This window comes from Neopsephotus bourkii, unplaced genomic scaffold, assembly GCF_033783945.1.
Source record: "Neopsephotus bourkii isolate Nb327-2 ecotype Australia unplaced genomic scaffold, CSIRO-AGI_Nbou_v1 NB_354, whole genome shotgun sequence".
In the NCBI taxonomy this organism is placed as follows: domain Eukaryota; kingdom Metazoa; phylum Chordata; class Aves; order Psittaciformes; family Psittacidae; genus Neopsephotus; species Neopsephotus bourkii.
This window is the reverse complement of record NW_026900860.1, coordinates 1,712,891-1,730,980: the sequence shown is the minus strand read 5'-3', so window position 1 is coordinate 1,730,980 and position 18,090 is coordinate 1,712,891. Positions and strand designations below refer to the sequence as shown.

Here is an 18,090-nt window from a genome sequence, read left to right as displayed (position 1 = left end):
CTTTGTAACACAGTAAGTTGATGTTAACTAAGGAAACACCATAAACAAATATAAGTAACCAAAGATAAGGCAAACATAATGGGGAGATCCATACCTTGAACACCTTCCAGAAGCAGATCAACACCCTTTCTGTAAAAGCTGAAGGCAGTTTCATAATCTTCTTCCTCCTCCTTCTTCAAGGCCAGTTTTATCAGCTCTCCTGCTTTCTCCAGGTAATCTTGTTTCCCAGGTTTGGGTTTTAAGCTTCCAGAAAACAAACCATGACTTTCCCTCTCTGCTTCGGGTTTGCTCCACTCCTGCTCAGGTGCCAGTGTGCTTTGAACCGGGGGTTCAGAAGTAAGGCAAAGGCCAGCAGCTCTACTGGGAGAACTTTGGTTGGATGCCATTCCATCATCTAACTCAGCAAGAGAATCTACATCAACTGTTAGAGAGATCAGGTCGCTGTCACTGGAGAAGCCTGAGAACACAGTTAGAAAGACATACATTACTCTAGATCTCTCATATACCTTAGGAACCTCCCAAATTCTTTACCCCATCCAAAGACTAGCTTTATTCTCACTTATGCAACGTCCTGAGACTTTATGCGCACAAGTTCCCTGCATGTAAAGCAGTCTTAGAAGTTATTTTTTTAGTACCTACAGAAACAGGGTTTTTTAAATCAGCTACAAACTCCACAGAACAACTGGTCTTCATTATAATATTGGTAATGAACACACCAACATCTAACACCCAATTTAAACTTTCAAATCCTGCTCACTGTGGGCTCCAGGAAATTACCAAAACTAACCCTTTCTACATAATTGCTATTAGAAAAGTCGATCAGTAGGAACCAAATTACTGCTGCCAGAAATCCCAACATACTGTCTTAAATCAGTAAGATGAAGCATTCCAAAACCAGTAAATTAGGAGTTTGAATTACAACAGAGTTACCCTCAGCTTTTGCATCACAGAATGGTCTGGGTTGGAAAGGACCTTAAGAACACCCAGTTCAAACCCTCAGCCATGGGTAGGGACACCTCACACTAGAGCAGGTTGCTCCAAGCCCCATCCAGCCTGCCCTTGAACACTGCCAAGGATGGGGCAGCCACAGCTTCTCTGGGCACCCTGTGCCAGTGCCTCAGCACCCTCACAGGGAAGAGCTTCTGCCTTAGATCTAACCTGAACTTGCCCTGTTTCAGTCTGAACCCATCACCCCTTGTCCTATCGCTGCAGTCCCTGATGAAGAGTCCCTCTCCAGCATCCTTGTAGCCCCCTTCAGACACTGGAAGCTGCTCTGAGGTCTCCACGCAGCTTCTCTTCTCCAGGCTGAACAGCCCCAATATTCTCAGCCTGTCTCCATAGGGGAGGTGCTGCAGCCCCTGATCATCCTCACGGCCTCCTCTGCACTTGCTCCAACAGCTCCGTGTCCTTCTTATGCTGAGGACATCAGAACTGCACACGGTGCTGCAAGTGGGGTCTCACAACAGCAGAGTAGAGGAGCAGGATCATAGAATCATAGAATAGTTAGGGTTGGAAAGGACCTTAAATCTAACTCATATCTACCATGTATAGCCTTCTTTATTGCTACCATGTGGTAAAATGAACTGCCTTACACCTTTTTCACTGAAATTTAAGGAAACACATTTTATTCTGCATTTGCTATAAGCTAGAAGTACATATACTTACTGACCTCCAGTAACTGAACCACTAGCAACTTCACAGGGTTATTTGGATATAAATGGCAACAAAGACATTTTACACGTACACCATTTCATTCTGTAGAGATCCACAAAAAGCATTCACTCATAAATACGACTTTCTAACAATTTAAAGGCCACAAATGTAATGGAAACAACTTCTAGATCTCACCTCCACATTCCGACTGGCTCGTAAGCGTCACATCATCAAGCCCGCTTAAATCCTTTCGAACTGAAAAGGACAAGAAGGACAAAAATGCCTCTGACATTCTTTTGTACAACAGATTAGATGCTCACTTGCCATCAAAATGAACTGGCACAACCCTACTACAGGTAAAAGTACGCAATATGAAACTACTCTTTGACCAGCTATCAGAGATAACCACTTGGTAACACACCATTAAAATGGTGACATTGGTATTAGATTTGCCATTTCTCGTTGCCTCTGTGGTTAAAAACCAAAACACAAGTGCTTGCTTCAGGGGGAGCTAATTCAAACCTCAGCGCTCCAACTTACCTTATTTCAACAGCAGCAGCACTTTAATCCCTATCTCTCACTGCTCTGATGGTTTACAGCTGAGGAGACATAAAACAGGAGAGCCTTCAAAGCTAGGACCTACACATTAAGGGGGGGGGAAAAAAAGCCAGCCTTCAGTCTCAAAAATGTCATTCCAGAGTAGTACTCTGCACGAGACATATGGAGCAAGCCATGAATTTGGCAGTGCCAGCTGGATATCAAGTAACAGTTTGTTTTATCACCTTGGCACAGGTACCCACTGAGGCAATAAAACAGGCAACAAGGTCAAGACACTTAGCAGTGTGTACACACAGAGAAAGTAAATTCTGGGCTAACAACTGGTATCCGTTTTCTTCTGGATTATCAAGAGTCGAGAGTTTAACCCCATTATCAGGTAGTGTCCTGACTTATCTCCATAAACTGTGTGGCAGAAGCAAGGAGCTGACTCGAGGGCAGGCAATGCAAACTTTCTTCTGGATTTTGCAACCCTGGAGTTCTACAATTTATGGAAGAGGGGCAGAAGGAGCAAAGCACTGCTTTTCCTTTAACACGAGTGAGAGGAAAAAGACACGATGGAGAACAGATTACCAGCCAGTCTTTGAAAAGGAAGGGCCAGTGATGGTGTCACAAGGCTGCTTGAGAGCAGGGGACAGGGTGCACAGAAGACAGCGAGTGCTCCTGATCTTTTCAGGGGTGGACATAAAGTGTCCCTGCAGAGAAGAAAAGTGCTGATGTAGCCCCAGGCCCTGCAAGAAAGAAGGCAACCTCACCACAGAACAGTTGGAGGAAGACAGAAGATTCATTAAGTAGGGTATTAAAAATGGGCCATTCACCTGCCCATTTTAGGGACAGCAGTGTCAAATTTGGGTGCAGAGGACTGAGTATTTATAACACCTAGAGGAGACAAGTTATTTTGCTCAGCCAAGAGGAATTGCTAGCCAGAGAACGTACAGGTGGAAGCAGAACTGCCTGAAGGACAAAGGGTACAGGCAGAATGAATGGAAAAGCTGGGAGTCCACGGGAAGGGTGTGCTGCCCACCCAGACTACATGAATTAGAGCAAATCCACACAGACCCAAGTTCTCCTCCCTCCATTCCAAACAAAATCATGTTTGCTCTTCTCTTGCAGCCAACTTGACCAGAAGCTGTATGAACACAGCTAGCATGGCACGGAGCCTGAGCTAATAAACTTTGCTTAAGGCCGGGTCTGGCACCACACAACCACGGCCATGGGGTTTCCAGTCAGCCCAAGGGGTAGGAACAGTCTGAACTGCAAATGCTTGTTGGGAAGACAGTGTGAACATAGTCAAACAGAAAGAGGGAGGGAAAGGGGTAGCGAGGGAAAAAAAGAGGCTCCCAATGAACTCTCTAAAGAATCTGGCTATTTCTATAGAAAGGCTTTTGGAGAGGATGTTGCACATTTGACCATTATAGCATGCACCCAGAGAAGAAGAGAGTGAGTCAGGAATATTGGATGAGTGCAACGATGCTGAAATCAAACATAAATCCCTGTATTTGTCTGTGCCTTGTGCCATTTCACGTATGAGGAGCAAACAGTTTCCAGGAATGGGTGGAAAGCCTGGGTAACCCAGCCTCCTGAAAAGCAGGTACCTGTGAAAGAATGAGCTACCAAGCTGCTTTTACAAGCAAAATACTTCTCGCTTATCTTGGTACAAAAACATTTCTACCCCCATCAGTTTGCATCTTCCACCATTAATGCGGGAGAGGAGGCAGAGCTGAGTATTGCCACTGCCATCTAGAGGCCTTGAAGACATGTTTCCTACAGATAGATGTTTCCTTCTGCTCCTAGTCTAACACGGGCCCAAAATTTGGTGTCAAAACATGAGAAAATAGGATCTGGAAGACACATGGGTTTTTAGAAAATATAATTCCACAAGTCACATTCAGCATCAGGAAACCCTGTGCTCATAGTTGTGGCAAGCATCCCCTAAAAGCACTCCAGCTGACTCAGAAGAAGGGTATTAAAGAGGGGTTTTTTTTATTTTACAGCATTTTTTTCCTTTCATTATTTTATCCCACCTAAAGGAAGTATTTTTGTCCTCAAAATGAGGCCCTTGTGAATAAAGAAGAGAAACAGTCACATGAAGCATTTTCTGGAGCACTCTTATAAGGCACAGTGTAAAACGAGGGCATTGTCAGAACATGGAAGGTTCATTTCACAGAAACAGTGCCCCTGTAAAACTAGTTACCAGGATTTACCATAACTACCCCATGTAATCAAACAGCTCTAGACCTTTCCCTTCACAGAACAAAATACTGTGGGGGCATTATTTTATTAACATCATAGAAGATACTCCAAAATAAAACACAGAACACTCTGCCCAAGTAGGATGTATTCTACAGCCAAGCACAAAGTTACTGACAGAGAGAGAGCCGAGTGGCATATAACCCCAAGCAAAAAATAAATCAATCCCTATTAGAAAACACAAGCAGTTCCTGTTATTCAACCAGAGTTTTGCCAAAGCAAGTTCTACATCAGAAAGACCAGAGGAACTGAAGTAGTTAAGACCAAACCCCCTCCCAACTAAGCGTGTTTGTATAATAATGTGTATTTGTATATGAGTATAAAACAGTTCCAAATAATCTGAAGAGTTGGAAAAGAAATTTTTGGAAGTACCAAGGACCAAAACCTAACTCAGAAATATGTAAATACACAATCAGAGAATCAATGGGGTTGGAAAAGACCTATAAAGTCATGAGGTCCAACCTTACCATTATCTATAAGACTGCATGGTACTTTGCAGATGTGCGCAGAGATGCTTCAGCTAGCTCAGCTCCAGAAGCAGGCAAGAAGCCCCAGCACAGCATTTATTTGGGCTGAGTGATCCTATCTTATAGCTGCACTATTATTTCCTGCAAGTGAAGTGCCACTTCACTCTACACAGAGTATCCAAGTCAGCACGTCCATTTTCACACTGTGTTAAGGAAATGCAATCACAGGAAAAGGGACACATTCTTCATTGGCACTGCACAACCAGAAAAGCATTAGCAAGTTAAGGGAGGGATTTCCAGTTTTCAATTGAACAGAGCACACACAACCTCTCATTCTTTCAATGGGAAGTTCTTTTCAGCAAACAAAAACTGCCATCAGTTTTTCTCAAGAGAATTTAACAACTTGCTTACCTCCCAAGCCCTGCAATAGGCTTTATCATTCACCACTCCAATACGCTCAACGCAGAAGGCATACTTAGACTTTTAAAATACAATACCTATTCTCTTCCGGATTTTCTAAGCACTGAAAGCATGGGGACATCCAGAGCATGAACAGCTGAATGAGAACCCTCTGAAATTAATGGGGCAGGTTAACTCCTAGACCTATTTTTCATGCTCTAGGCAAATTCAGACAGTCGTCTTTCCATTTATTGATCAACCTCAAAATGGTTTTAAAGTCCTCTGCAGATTTCTACAGCTTGAGAGTTGGGTCATGATTAATAGTGAACACCACCACAGTGTTTGCCCAACCTTTTGGAAGCAGGCAGGATTATGTATGTTTAAACTAGAGGGTTCAGTTAGCACCAAAAGCGGTTCAATTTGAGCAATAGAGCACTAGGACTTCTGGAATGGACTGGACAAACTCCCATAAAACTTTCTGTTAGAAGTAAACTTCCAGCAGTGCAGACAGAGCTCTTCTGAGCCTAACTTCTCCTCTGTTAATCTCAGCTCTGGCATTTCTGACATACCAAGCAAAGAGAAACTGGAAGCCAATGCCCCACAGATATGGCACTCGTCATTTACCATAGAATCCCAGACTCCTTTGGGTTGGAACAGACCTTTACATTCAACCAGTTCCAACCCCCTGCCACAGGCAGGGACCCCTTCCACTGGAGCATGCTGCTCCAAGCCCCTGTGTCCAACCTGGCCTTGAACACTGCCAGGGATGGGGCAGCCACAGCTTCTCTGGGCACCCTGTGCCAGTGCCTCAGCACCCTCACAGGGAAGAGCTTCTGCCTAAGAGCTCAGCTCAGTCTCCCCTCTGGCAGGTTAAAGCCATTCCCCTTGTCCTGTCCCTATAGGCCCTTGTCCAAAGCCCCTCTCCAGGTTTCCTGTAGCCCCTTTAGGCACTGAAGCTGCTCTAAGGTCTTCTCTTAAGGAGCCTCCTCTTCTCCAAGCTGAACCAGCCCAGCTCTCTCAACCTGTCTCCATTCCAGAGGAGATAACACCCTTGGAGCATCTCCACAGCCTACTCCAGACTCACTTCACTGCTTTAAAACAGATCACATTATAGGGTTACATGAGAAAAGCAAGCAAACCTTCGGAGCTGCAGTCAGACAGGTTGTCAGTCAGAGAGTCAGACAGAGGCTCAACAGGGCCGATCAGTTCAGAGCCATCATGCACCTCTCCACCCTGCAAAGAAAGAGGGAAAGGAATTATTTAGCTGCTGTGCTCTATGAAAAGTCTCACTACATAGAAGCAATAGTCAAAATTAACTTAACTAACCTAACCAGTGAATGCTCCATTACTTTAATGTATTTAATTAAACTCTGTAAGCCTGCAAAATTAAACCAGGCTTTTGGTTAGGCCACATCTGGTTGCCACAGACTATCCAGGTACCTAAACAGTCAGCCCACTGCAGCCTCAGAGTCCTGAGCCATAACAGGCTGCAGCAGGTCTGCCTGGAACCCCCGAGTTTAACAGGGATCAAAAAAACTGATGCTCCTGCTCTCTTGGGGTACATACACTCTGTGCTCTTCAGTGGTGTTCCCAAGCTCTGCAGGTCTCCCACACCACCGTGTTTGCCCATCAGACTAATGTCCCACCCATGACCCACTATCTTGAGTCCAGTCACAGTCAAAACTGGACACAGGGAAGATAAGGCCATCCTAGCATTGTGGATGGACATTATTCCCTCCCAAGCCTGAAAGGAATCAAAGGTAAATGAAGTAACAACAGGAACAATTGATTGCACAAGAAAGTACCTAATATTTCTTTCATAAACTTCTGCTTCACATGTCAGGTGCATACTTCCCATCCAACTCCAACAGAAACTGCACCATTTCCAAGGCACTATTACAAACGGGCATTGCTAATACAACCTGAACTAGCCCTGGACATCTTCACACTAGCCAGCCAGTTTCTCTGGAGTCTATAGTACACAGATACACACAGCACTCCTTTCAGCTGTTCCTAAGACTTCATTGTCTAAGTCTCTCTTTCCATGGCTATTTGCACAGCAATCTGAAAAAGCACAAAACCACCCCTGAGCAGAGCCAAAGGACACGGCTGAGCTGGTGACAGATCAAAACCTAAGGCTTTCTTACAGGAAAACATGACACAACAGCAGCTGACAAATAAGCCTAAATTATTACACTTGCATAATTCCTCTTGTTAACACACTCCTGAAAAAACTAATGTCTTGCTAGTTTTACTCATTCCCTTGCAAAGCCCAAAGAGGTCCATTGGAAGGCTAACACGAATACTTTTGTCGAGCTAAGGAGGGGAATAGAGCTCTGAACAAATACCCCAAAACATGGGTATTTCCCAAGAACTGAAAAGTGCAAATGCAAATAAAGTGAAAAGCAAAATAGTCTAACTGAGACTCCCAATCTCTGTTGCCACCAAAGCTTTCAGAAAACTGGTATTTTAAAGAACTCTGCACTATGAAAACAAGTAAAGATTTGTAAGCTTTGCTCTTGTTTTGCTTTAGCTATGTATCATTTAAACATACTTACACATTAATACACTTATGCTCCATCCCAGCCAGATAAGCATGTCCTTAATTCCAGGGAATTACTATGATGTTTACATGTAAATTTATGTTTATGTGTTTGCAGAATGTTGGAGTAAGCTATCAGAAATAAAGAGGTTTGAAAGAACTATTGAAAACAAACTACTTCAGATGTAACAAGGAAGAAATCTGGATCAACTTATCATTCTTTTGGAGAGTGGTTCTTACAACTCTGTACAAGCAACACATTTGATTAGTTATATGCCAGATTTGTTGTCATGGACCTTAATCCATAACGGGCCATAAGAAATCAGTCTACAGAGTCTTCCCTCCTTTGGTTTGAAACTATGAATGCTTAAATAAAACATAGAAAACGGTGACAAGATTTGTATAACTTCCCACTGAACACCTGGATTTAACATCCTGGGTTTTGCTCATCATTCAATAAACAAGAATTCCAAATTCTTTCACCTGAAGTTCCTGTAAAACCTTCTACCTTGTAGAGATGTAGCATGGCAGGGGTTTTAAGCCTCATTTCCAGAGTGAATGGAAAACTCAGTCACTTCTCAAAGCATGTCACATCAGCTCACAGTCACGCCGCGGTTTACGAAGTAAAGCAGAATCAGCACTGTATCTTATTCAGATCAGTAAGAAGCAAATATGTCTGCAAATACTAACAAACCTTAAAAAAGTCTTCAAGCTGTTTGCTGTTATAGAGAGCAGGGATGTTGGCAGAAAACTGCAACAGATCTTCAGCACATTGCCTTCTTTCTTCAATCACGGTTTCATCAAATCGCCCTGGAACAGACACATAGCTTGACAGTTTTACAAGTAAGTACACAGTTATTTGCTGTAATAACTACAATAAAGAAAACACAAGGCAAAAGCAACCTTCTGGAGACAATGCCCTGAGTCTATGAAAGTCACTCCAATGCATTAGGAGAACATAGCGAATCTTCAAGCTTCCTATTCTCAATTGTCCCTAGAGTCCCGTCTTCTGCAATCCACTCGGATGATGAAAGCTGGCAGCTACAACAAGAATCCTTCGCCCTCTCATCGTAAGAATATGGGAGGCAACAGTCTTCATTAGCCAAGAGACACTAACGGATGTCCAATGTTATCTAACAATAAATGAGACACGCACAATTTGACAATATGCCAGTCAGTGTCAGCCTTGATTACGGCCCGAATCCTGGAAGGAGCTGAGCAATCTTCACGTAGTCTCAAGAACAACACACAATATGAGCGGACAGTAAACAAAGTATTGCTAAAAGCCCCCAAACAGATCATCATTTCCAAGGTGCCAGTTATGGAGGAGACAAAGTGGAGGGGAGATGGTGAAGCCCTGCTACCAGGCACTGAAGCTTTCCTCTGAAGTAGCTCCATGCACGCAGGGTCTCATCTCCTCCTGGATTCAAGAGGTAAACAGAGCTGGAAAGCAGCTCATTTACTAACAACGTATGATCCTTCCCTTTTTCCTACCCCGCACCCAAGACATTCCAATTAGGAAAAAAACCCATCTTTAAAAAACAATCCCACAGTTCACCTGAAGAGATTTGTTTCTCAGGAGAAAACCCTTGGATCGCTACCTTAAATCCACATTCTTCACAATCACCCACAACTTATTTTAGCTTTTCATATCAACATCACTTTGTTGTTGAAATAGTTACAAGTTTACAAAAGAAAAAGGGCAGAGGTTAACAGTAATAATTGGAGGAGGACAGAACAGATACTGGAACAGCTATACAGAAGGGAAAAAAGGACTGGGAAGACAAGTTCAAGAAACAGTATTGCTCTAACAGCATGACTGGAAAAATAAGAACCACCTGTGACAGCTCTGTGGCATTAACCTTTGAAGAGGACAAAAGAAACATTGAATACAAAAAGCAAAATTCATTTATACTCAGAGCAAGCAAAAAATATAATCCCAGAAGAAAGTATCAAAGCAGGATTCTTTCCAGAAATTCTCCAAGTAAATAGCTCCTGCCCATGTGGTACCAGAAAAAGGGAAAATAACATTAGAAAGACACACACATCCAAGATCACAAACAAAGCTTTTGGGGGTTATTTTTCTGGGAAAGAAAAGACATCATTGGGCTAATTTGCAGCTGGATCAGTTCCGTGACTTGTTCACCCTGCTCTTTCAGCTGCACAAACATTAGCAAGCCGTACAAAAGAGCAAGCAACAAGCAAGCAAAAAGGCAGCAAAGGCAATGCTACCATGTTGAGTGGCAATACTGAAATCAGGCTCATTAAACTGCTCATCGAACTTCCTGTGTCTTCAGAGCAATACTGGGGTGTCTTAAGGCTTTTGTTTCATCCCATGCAAATCAAGACATCAGCTCCTCTCAATTCAGCACAGCAGCATGGGCCAGTTAAATGAATCTACAAAATGACATGAACGCTGTTATAATGCAACAGAAAAACAAATCACAAAGAAGCAAACACCTAACAAGGCCAGAAACAGGAAGCATCTGCAATGAAGTCATTCTGTCAGAGATTTTTCCTGATTTCCCAGGGACCTTTCCCCATTCTAATTCATCAAACCCAAGAAAAACTCATTTCCCTCATCCACATCATCCCAGTACTTCCAGTGGGCACCAGATGGACATGTCAGGACCAGAGTTCACCAATTGCCCGGGCAGCTGCAAGCCTCATGGGGATGAGCCTGCCTGGCCCTTGTTAGTCCCACCAAGCTTCTCACTCTGTGTTCCTCAGACTTTAGAGAAACAGAATTACATTTGCAACTGCACCCCCACTCATAATTAGCTGATATTAGCCACATGAGTAAGAGGTTTGACTTTGACAGCACAATTACATAAGGTTATTTTCTTAGGAAGCTGAGCTGAAAACAGAACACATTTGAACAGAGCCACTGAAACATCAGTCACTGTCACATTTTCCAGCTCATCAGCATCATGATACACTATCAGGACAACTGCTTACAGAAGCAGAGGACTTCTGGGGAAAGGAAGAACATAATTCATACTGTTCACAAACTATCTGGCATCCTGCTGGCAGCTTCATTTCCAGCCAGCCCTGCCTAAGTCCTTCCCCCTCTCCCTTTATTCGTACTTTCAAGGAATCCTGGATAGCTCAACACTTCCATTTACCACCCTTCTCAATCAGATGTTCAAAGGTGCTTAGATACCCAGCTGCCTCTTCAAACATTAGGAGGTGTTCCTGCATCTAAATCAACATCTCTCAGACACATGGCAACTTCATCACAGTGATGGTGTCTTTCCAGGGCTTTAGGAAGCGCTAACTACAATCTTGGCATGTAACAAATGCATTTGTACAGTTCTGCTGTTCCTCCAGCAATGATCCATTCAAAACTTGTTCTGTACATAAAAACCAAATGTAAATCCCTGTGAAAAGAACGCACAATTCATTTTGTGAAGCAGATATGAACAACAAAACACCTAGCAAGGTTTGTGTTTGCGTTTCAGTTTCTCACAAGGCTTCCAGCTATATTTAAGTTGGAATCTTAAATATGCTACTTCATGTGGTATTTTCAAATGCAGGAAGTGTCCTTATATAAACTATATGATATGAATCATCTTTCTGACTCACTGCTAATAATTTACCATCACCTGGGAATTTTGGTTTCTTTTTGCCAGGGGGTGGGGAGAGTACTTTTCATACTAGAGTACATTTCTGCAGTTGTTAGACACAAGACATGCTGAGCACAGGTTTACCAGCAGTCTGGTAAAGTGCTGTGTATAGCAAACACACAGGAATGCTTAAAATGTCCAACAAAAAATAAAGTAGTTTGAAAATACTGAAGAAATTATGTTGATGCATATTAGAGTGGGAGAGTAATCACTCCCCAGAAATAGGTATCATAATCATAGAATCATAGAATGGTCTGGGTTGGAAAGGACCTTAAGATCATTCAGTTCCAACCCCCTGCCACAGGCAAGGACACCTCACACTAGACCATGTTGCCCAAGACTGTGTCCAACCTGGCCTTGAGCACTGCATTTACCACTCCTTTGGGCACCCTGTGCCAGCGCCTCACCACCCGCACTGGAAAGAACTTCTGCCTTAGGTCTAACCTGAACTTCCCCTGTTAATTGCTGCATAACAACTCAGGTTTTAGCAGCTGGATCTATTAGGACATTGTATATGCCCATGCTTGCGTTCATTATGTTTCCTCTCTAAGACAAGAGGGAAAGGTTCAAGTGAACTAAAAAGAAAAGTGAGAGTATTTCTTTTTCCCACCCCTAACAAGTTCCATGCTTTGATGCAAGCAGCTCTATTGTAACAGCATGAAAATACATGCACTTGCACATTATAATTATCAAAAGCTGTGGTCTCAAGCATGAGACGCGGCTGAGTCCTGCAGATGTGGCAAGGCTTTGTTGACATGAAATGTAGAAGCACAGCATGACCCAGTTGTTTCTAAATAAATCACAGTTCTCCACACCATCTCCTGACACTCTGAATGCTCAACTTGAGATTCTGCTTAGGTTTAATACTAATACAAGGGAGTTTCACTGTTAGAACCACCAATGCTCACTGTGTAAAGTGTACTCTCTACAGAGCAGTATATGTAGGTTATTTAAAGCACACATCTTAATAAAACTTAAAAATAAAAGACCTTTTAGCACAAAAGATACTCAAATAAAAATTAAAGAATCTGCAGGTAAGTGCTTTAAATGAAAATAAACCACGCAGCAGTTACTATATGTAGAAGTGAGATCAGAGAATATGCAATAAAATTTCATGCTTTAAACAGAAATAATTCTTAAATCAAAGAACAGAGCCAGATATTTCTGTTCCTTTCAGCTATGGAGCAATCACTTCAAATTTGTTTTTACATTACCTCCTCTTATCCTGTATTCTTCTGTGGCTCAGCGTCAGTCACATGTAGTGGGGTTTGGTTTAGTTTTAATTTCAAAGAGCTTTCTTATAAATAACTACCTTGAATATTTCTGTGCATTTCCTTCTCTTACAATGTGCATAGCAGCCACTTTTGTTCACCAAATACAATAGAAGAAGGGTGTCTTTCAGAAGGGATTTCACTCAATTCTTCCCTTGCTTACAGGGCTAGTGTAAAACCAGTTAATTTGCATTTCTGGCAATTTAAAATTATTTCAGATATTAGAAGCCCACACTCTCTTTCCATCCTGATTCTTTTTACCCCTCTCTTTGCTCCTTTATGAATAGCTACCACATCTTCTACCTGAAATTCAATTATGCTTTGCAAATATTAGCTTTGTAAATAAATTTCTCCAGTGAGCACTCTAACTCTGTAGATTAGCTATAAGAGCATCTCAGGATAAAACTAATACTACATTCTCTAACCATTAACGCACAACTTCTCACATAGCACCGAAATTTACCCCACTTCCAAAGTCATAAATAACTAAAAATGAAATTATATGAAAATCGGATACAATATAACTGATGGGAAAGACAATTTAAACTAGGGATTTTACCCAGCTGTGTGCAGAGAGCCAGGAAGCCTGCATCAGAGTTCAGCTCTCTTGCCTCTCCCTTTGCTGCTCCACATGGAAACGGGTTGTTCCCAGCTTCCCCAGGGAGACTGGACTTGGGTTATAAACTAACTTCAACTTGTTGAAAGTTCTTTCTGTTAGTTTATTCTTTAAGGCATCTCAGTGCCATGCCTACCTGCAGCAGCCATCAAAACCAAAAAGTAAGTACCAAAAATTCCAAGCCTGTCGTAATATTTGATCCCAAAACTTCAAAGGGAAAACCTGTGCTTTCCAGGCTGAGGTTTTACCTCCAGAGGAGTTTCAGTTTCTCTGGCACTCAAGGCAAAGGAGGGTCAACAAATACTGCTGCAGTACCATAACCCCAGGCAGCATTATTATACTGGTGGAAAAGAGGCTGACTAAACATCCTCGATTTTGGCAGCTCCCAAACCAATAGGCTTAATTATCACAAAACAATAGTAAACGCACACATACACAAAGGGGACAAACAATAAATACAAAAAGCATAATACACTAAAAAACGTATAATATTCATAGAATCACAGACTGCATTGGGTTGGGAAGGACCTTAAGATCATCCAGTTCCAACCCCCTGCCATGGGCAGGGATGCCTCACACTAGACCATGTCACCCACTGCTCTCTCCAGCCTGGCCTTGAATGCTGCCAGGGATGGAGCATTTACCACTTCTTTGGGCAACCTGAATAAACAAATAAATAAACAGAAACCAAACACAGCAACAACAAAAGACAACCAACCTAAAAATGCAGAAAGAAAAACACCTGCACAAAAATAGCAGGGGGCACAAAAGGGCACAAAAGCTTATGCTAAAAACATGACAAAATGCTAAAAATCTTTCTGCACATTTTTTCCATGTGAAGTATGTATGTAGGAGATGCATGCCAACAGCATACTAGACTCTAAAACATACTGAAATCATGACAGACATGTAAAAGAATGCAACAGATGCATGTCAAAAAATGGTAAACATGCTAATGTGAGATACAGAAAAAATACAGAACCATAGAAGGGTCTGGGTTGGAAAGGACCTTGAGATCATCCAGTTCCATACCCCTGCCATGGGCAAGATATGGGGAAAAATGCTCTAGATACATACCGAACACTGCTAAAACTGCCACACACACAAAAAACCTTCACAAATCAGTGCTAAATGCATGCCAAAACACAGCAAACAATGGCTGGATGCTAAAACACAGACAACACACAGGAAAAACACAGAAGACAGGCACAGAGCATGGGAAACATGCAAATACACACAAAGCCATGCACTTTATGCATGCCAAAAACCCATCAAATATGCTGGACACTAAAAATGCTCAAACTATATGAAAGAAACACAAAAAAGCAGGTGGTAGCAAGATGAAATAAAATGTCAAACCCATGCTGGATGCTAAAAGCTCTTAACAGCATATCATAAATGCACAGAAAAAGAAATGCCCTAAGTGTGCTGTGTGCTTAAAAACCCAGTAAAACATATTAGGAATAAGATAGCAATGGAAAACACTACCACAGCAATGCCTGAGGGAAAAAAAAGAAAGGGAAACCATGCCAAGAAAGGGTGCAAAAACCTTGGCTGGAGACTAAATACCAGACAAGGTGCATACAAAAGCTATAAACACAGTCTGAATGCTTCAACAAACCAAAAAAACTATCCCAGGAAACCAACCTGTAAACACCACAGAGGCCTTAACCCCAAAACACCTTAAACACTGAAGCCTGCCCATAAACACCTTGAAACTAAAAATCCATCCAAAAACTCCATCAAAAAAGGGCACATGGTAGACTCACCCCAAGAAAAAATGCCAAACATGCTCAAAGCTTAAAAACCTGTTCAAATGCCCAATACTGGCATGCAGGAGATGCATGCTAAAAAAGCCCCAAATATACTGGACACACAAAAAAGTGCTGAATAAATTAAAAACCCACTGAAAATCATGCAGTGTATACATGCAATCCTCCCCTCCCCAAAAAACCCTATGCACAACAAAGAAATCCTGGTCTTCTTCAAGGCCAAATTGGACAGAGCCTTGGGGGACATGTTCTAATGTAAGGCATCCCTGCCCATGGCAGGGAGTTGGAACTGGATGATCTCCAGGTCCTTTCCAACCCAAACCATTCTGAGACTAAGATCTATGAAATAACATCCTAGCCATTCCCTCGGGACCAAAACCACACCTACAAATGCCCCAAATTAACATCAAAAAGAGCAAGCACAGGGTAAACAGATGCCAAAAACCACCTAACATGCTGGCCACTAAATGCCATGCAAAGGCCATATAAAAAAAAGGTAACACAGGCCGGATGCTTTAAACAGAAAAGACATAAAACCAACTTGTAAATTCCATGGAAATGTCTTTGTAACCTAAAGAATACCTCATAAAACAAAACACCCATCAAAAACCCCATGAAAAGGAGCATGGTAGAGTCATACCAAAAAACCCCACCAAACACACTGGATGCCTAAAAACTTATTAAAACACCCAGTAACATGTGGAAGATGCAAAGAAAAGCCAAACATCTGTTGGACACTTAAAAAAAGAACACTAAAAAGCAACACCATTCTGCACAGCTAGCAACACCTTAGAAATGCCTCAGAAACACACACGAAGCATGCAGTAGGTGCATGCCCAAAACAAATGCCAAATATGATGGACACGTTAAAGAATGCTGAAAAATGCTTAAACAAAGGCAATATAAGCATGAAGAAAAGCTACACCTCAGAAATGCTGGACAGTGAAAAAGAATTGCCACAGCAGTGCCTCAACATCCAAAAAACCACACACAAAACAAGCCCTGACTTCACACCAGAAGCCTTGACAAAGGGAAGAGCATGAAGAGGATGCTTGCCAATACATGCCAAACATGCTGGATGCTCAAACACATGAAAGGTACATGAAAAGACAACACCATAGACAAAAAAAAACCACCACAGGCTGGATGCTTAAAAAAAGACCTCAAAATCTATTAAAGCAACTTGTAAACACCATGGAAACATCTTAGTAACCCCCAAAGAAGTGCTGGAAACTGAAAAGCCTGCCAAAACCACACCAAAAAAGAGCACATGGTAGATGCATGCTAAAAAGCAGCAAACACATTTGGGGCTGTCAGCAACGCCTTAGAAACACTCATAAGTGGTAGATGCATAGCAAATGAAGTCAAACATGATGGACACTTAAAATCCACAGAAAACTGTGTAGTATATGCACAGCAAAAAAAAACAAACCACCAAAGAAATCCTGGACACAAAGAACGCCACAGCCCTGCCTCAGGAACACAAATCAAATACAACAAAAAATGCCTTAGTAACATCAAAAGCACTTTAGAAACCAAAAAGCTCACCTAAAACCAAACCCAACCAAGAAAGCACGGTAGATGCATGCAAAGAAATGCCAAACACTTTGTTGGACACCTGAAAATACTCAACATTAAAACACCTGGGGAAAAAGGCTTGGAAGCACATGGTGATGCACACCAAAGAGCTTTTCTGTCATGTATTTCTCATGTAGAGCCACGATTCTCTTATAGATTGCTTCGGTGAAATAGCTAACTGCTACATAGAAAACCGATCCCAAAGGCCTAGCTAGATAAAGTTGATAACCACACTGAAATATCCAAAGTAAACCCCACCACTTTCTGTAGCCATCACTCGCTACTTCACTACAATCCATCAGTAAAAAGCAGACAGCTCATACATGAATGTCTTTGGTCTTTGTTCAAGTGGTGTTCATAAAGCTAATATAGACCTCATGCTCCTGAAAAGAGGGAATGTATGTTCTAAAGATACAGAACACCCACATCAATACATATTTCAGCTACCATCTCTAACACAGAAGCAAGGACTCAACTACCCTTGCTTAAAAAGGTGAAGTATCAAACTATGATAGACCTGCAGTAAGGTACACCTGCAAGCACTATATAACAAACCTAAAAGTAGATTAGTAAAAGCACACAGAAAAGAGCTCCAGGCAGCCACAAAACAAGACTTATTTACAGATACTGAGTTACCAAAGGATTTCAGCACATCAGGAAGAAATTATGCTTACCAAATAGTATTGCTTTGGCAAAAGGTGGGAAGAGTTCTGTATGTCTGCATAGGTTTTTGTGAATTTGCCAGAGATCTTTGTGCAGTTTCTTAAAGTCACTGTATCTCTTCCAAACGACTATCTGAAGCAGAGAAAGGGGAGAGAAGTATTAGCAAGGTTCACTGTTCACGCTGCCTCACACAACAAATGTATTGGGTTTGTATGCAAGAGATATCTAATGTATATAATATATATATAATACAAATTTATATATATTGGGGTTTTAGCAAATCAGACCACTACCTTCAGCAAATATGTTTAACAAAAATATACAATCTGAAGTGCCAACTCTAACAACTGCAACAAAAGTGGTCATTATCTGTCCCCAACCCCATTTTGGCTACCAAGACTTTAGTACAGAGAAAAAAAAAAATCACAAGTAAATGCTGGAAGAAACAAAGAGAGCAAAGGCAGCACTGTTTCCATCACACTGAGATCCAGATCTACACAGAGAACTAGTAAGAGAGGAGAAAATGGCAAATGGTAGCACTACGCAACACTCCATAGCATGCTGTGCTTGATGCAGCTGCAGGTATGGCAAAGTGACACAACAGCAGAAGAGAAAACAAGGCAAGAGAAATCGACACAAGACAGGGATTCTTAAGAACAGAACATTAAGCATCCAGGACAACAAACCTGCTTGCAATT

General features: G+C 41.9%; 1 protein-coding gene across 10 annotated transcripts in view; it reads right to left on the bottom strand.

Moving 5' to 3' along the window:
* The window catches only part of RPS6KC1 (ribosomal protein S6 kinase C1), a 91,932-nt gene that overhangs the window by 64,774 nt on the left and 9,068 nt on the right, over positions 1 to 18,090 (bottom strand). For 7 of the 10 annotated variants that reach the window (XR_009724710.1, XM_061348371.1, XM_061348367.1 and 4 more), the window contains 5 exons: positions 17,404 to 17,524; positions 8,561 to 8,676; positions 6,464 to 6,557; positions 1,849 to 1,908; positions 95 to 457 (listed from right to left, as the gene is read on the bottom strand). Coding sequence is in view for 9 of the 10 variants with exons in the window: in XM_061348371.1 (XP_061204355.1) it covers positions 95 to 457; positions 1,849 to 1,908; positions 6,464 to 6,557; positions 8,561 to 8,676; positions 17,404 to 17,524 (754 nt within the window). In the remaining variant the exon portion in view is untranslated. The remainder of the gene's footprint in view (positions 1 to 94; positions 458 to 1,848; positions 1,909 to 6,463; positions 6,558 to 8,560; positions 8,677 to 17,403; positions 17,525 to 18,090) is intronic. The other 3 variants (XM_061348374.1, XM_061348375.1, XM_061348373.1) reach the window with 2 other exon arrangements.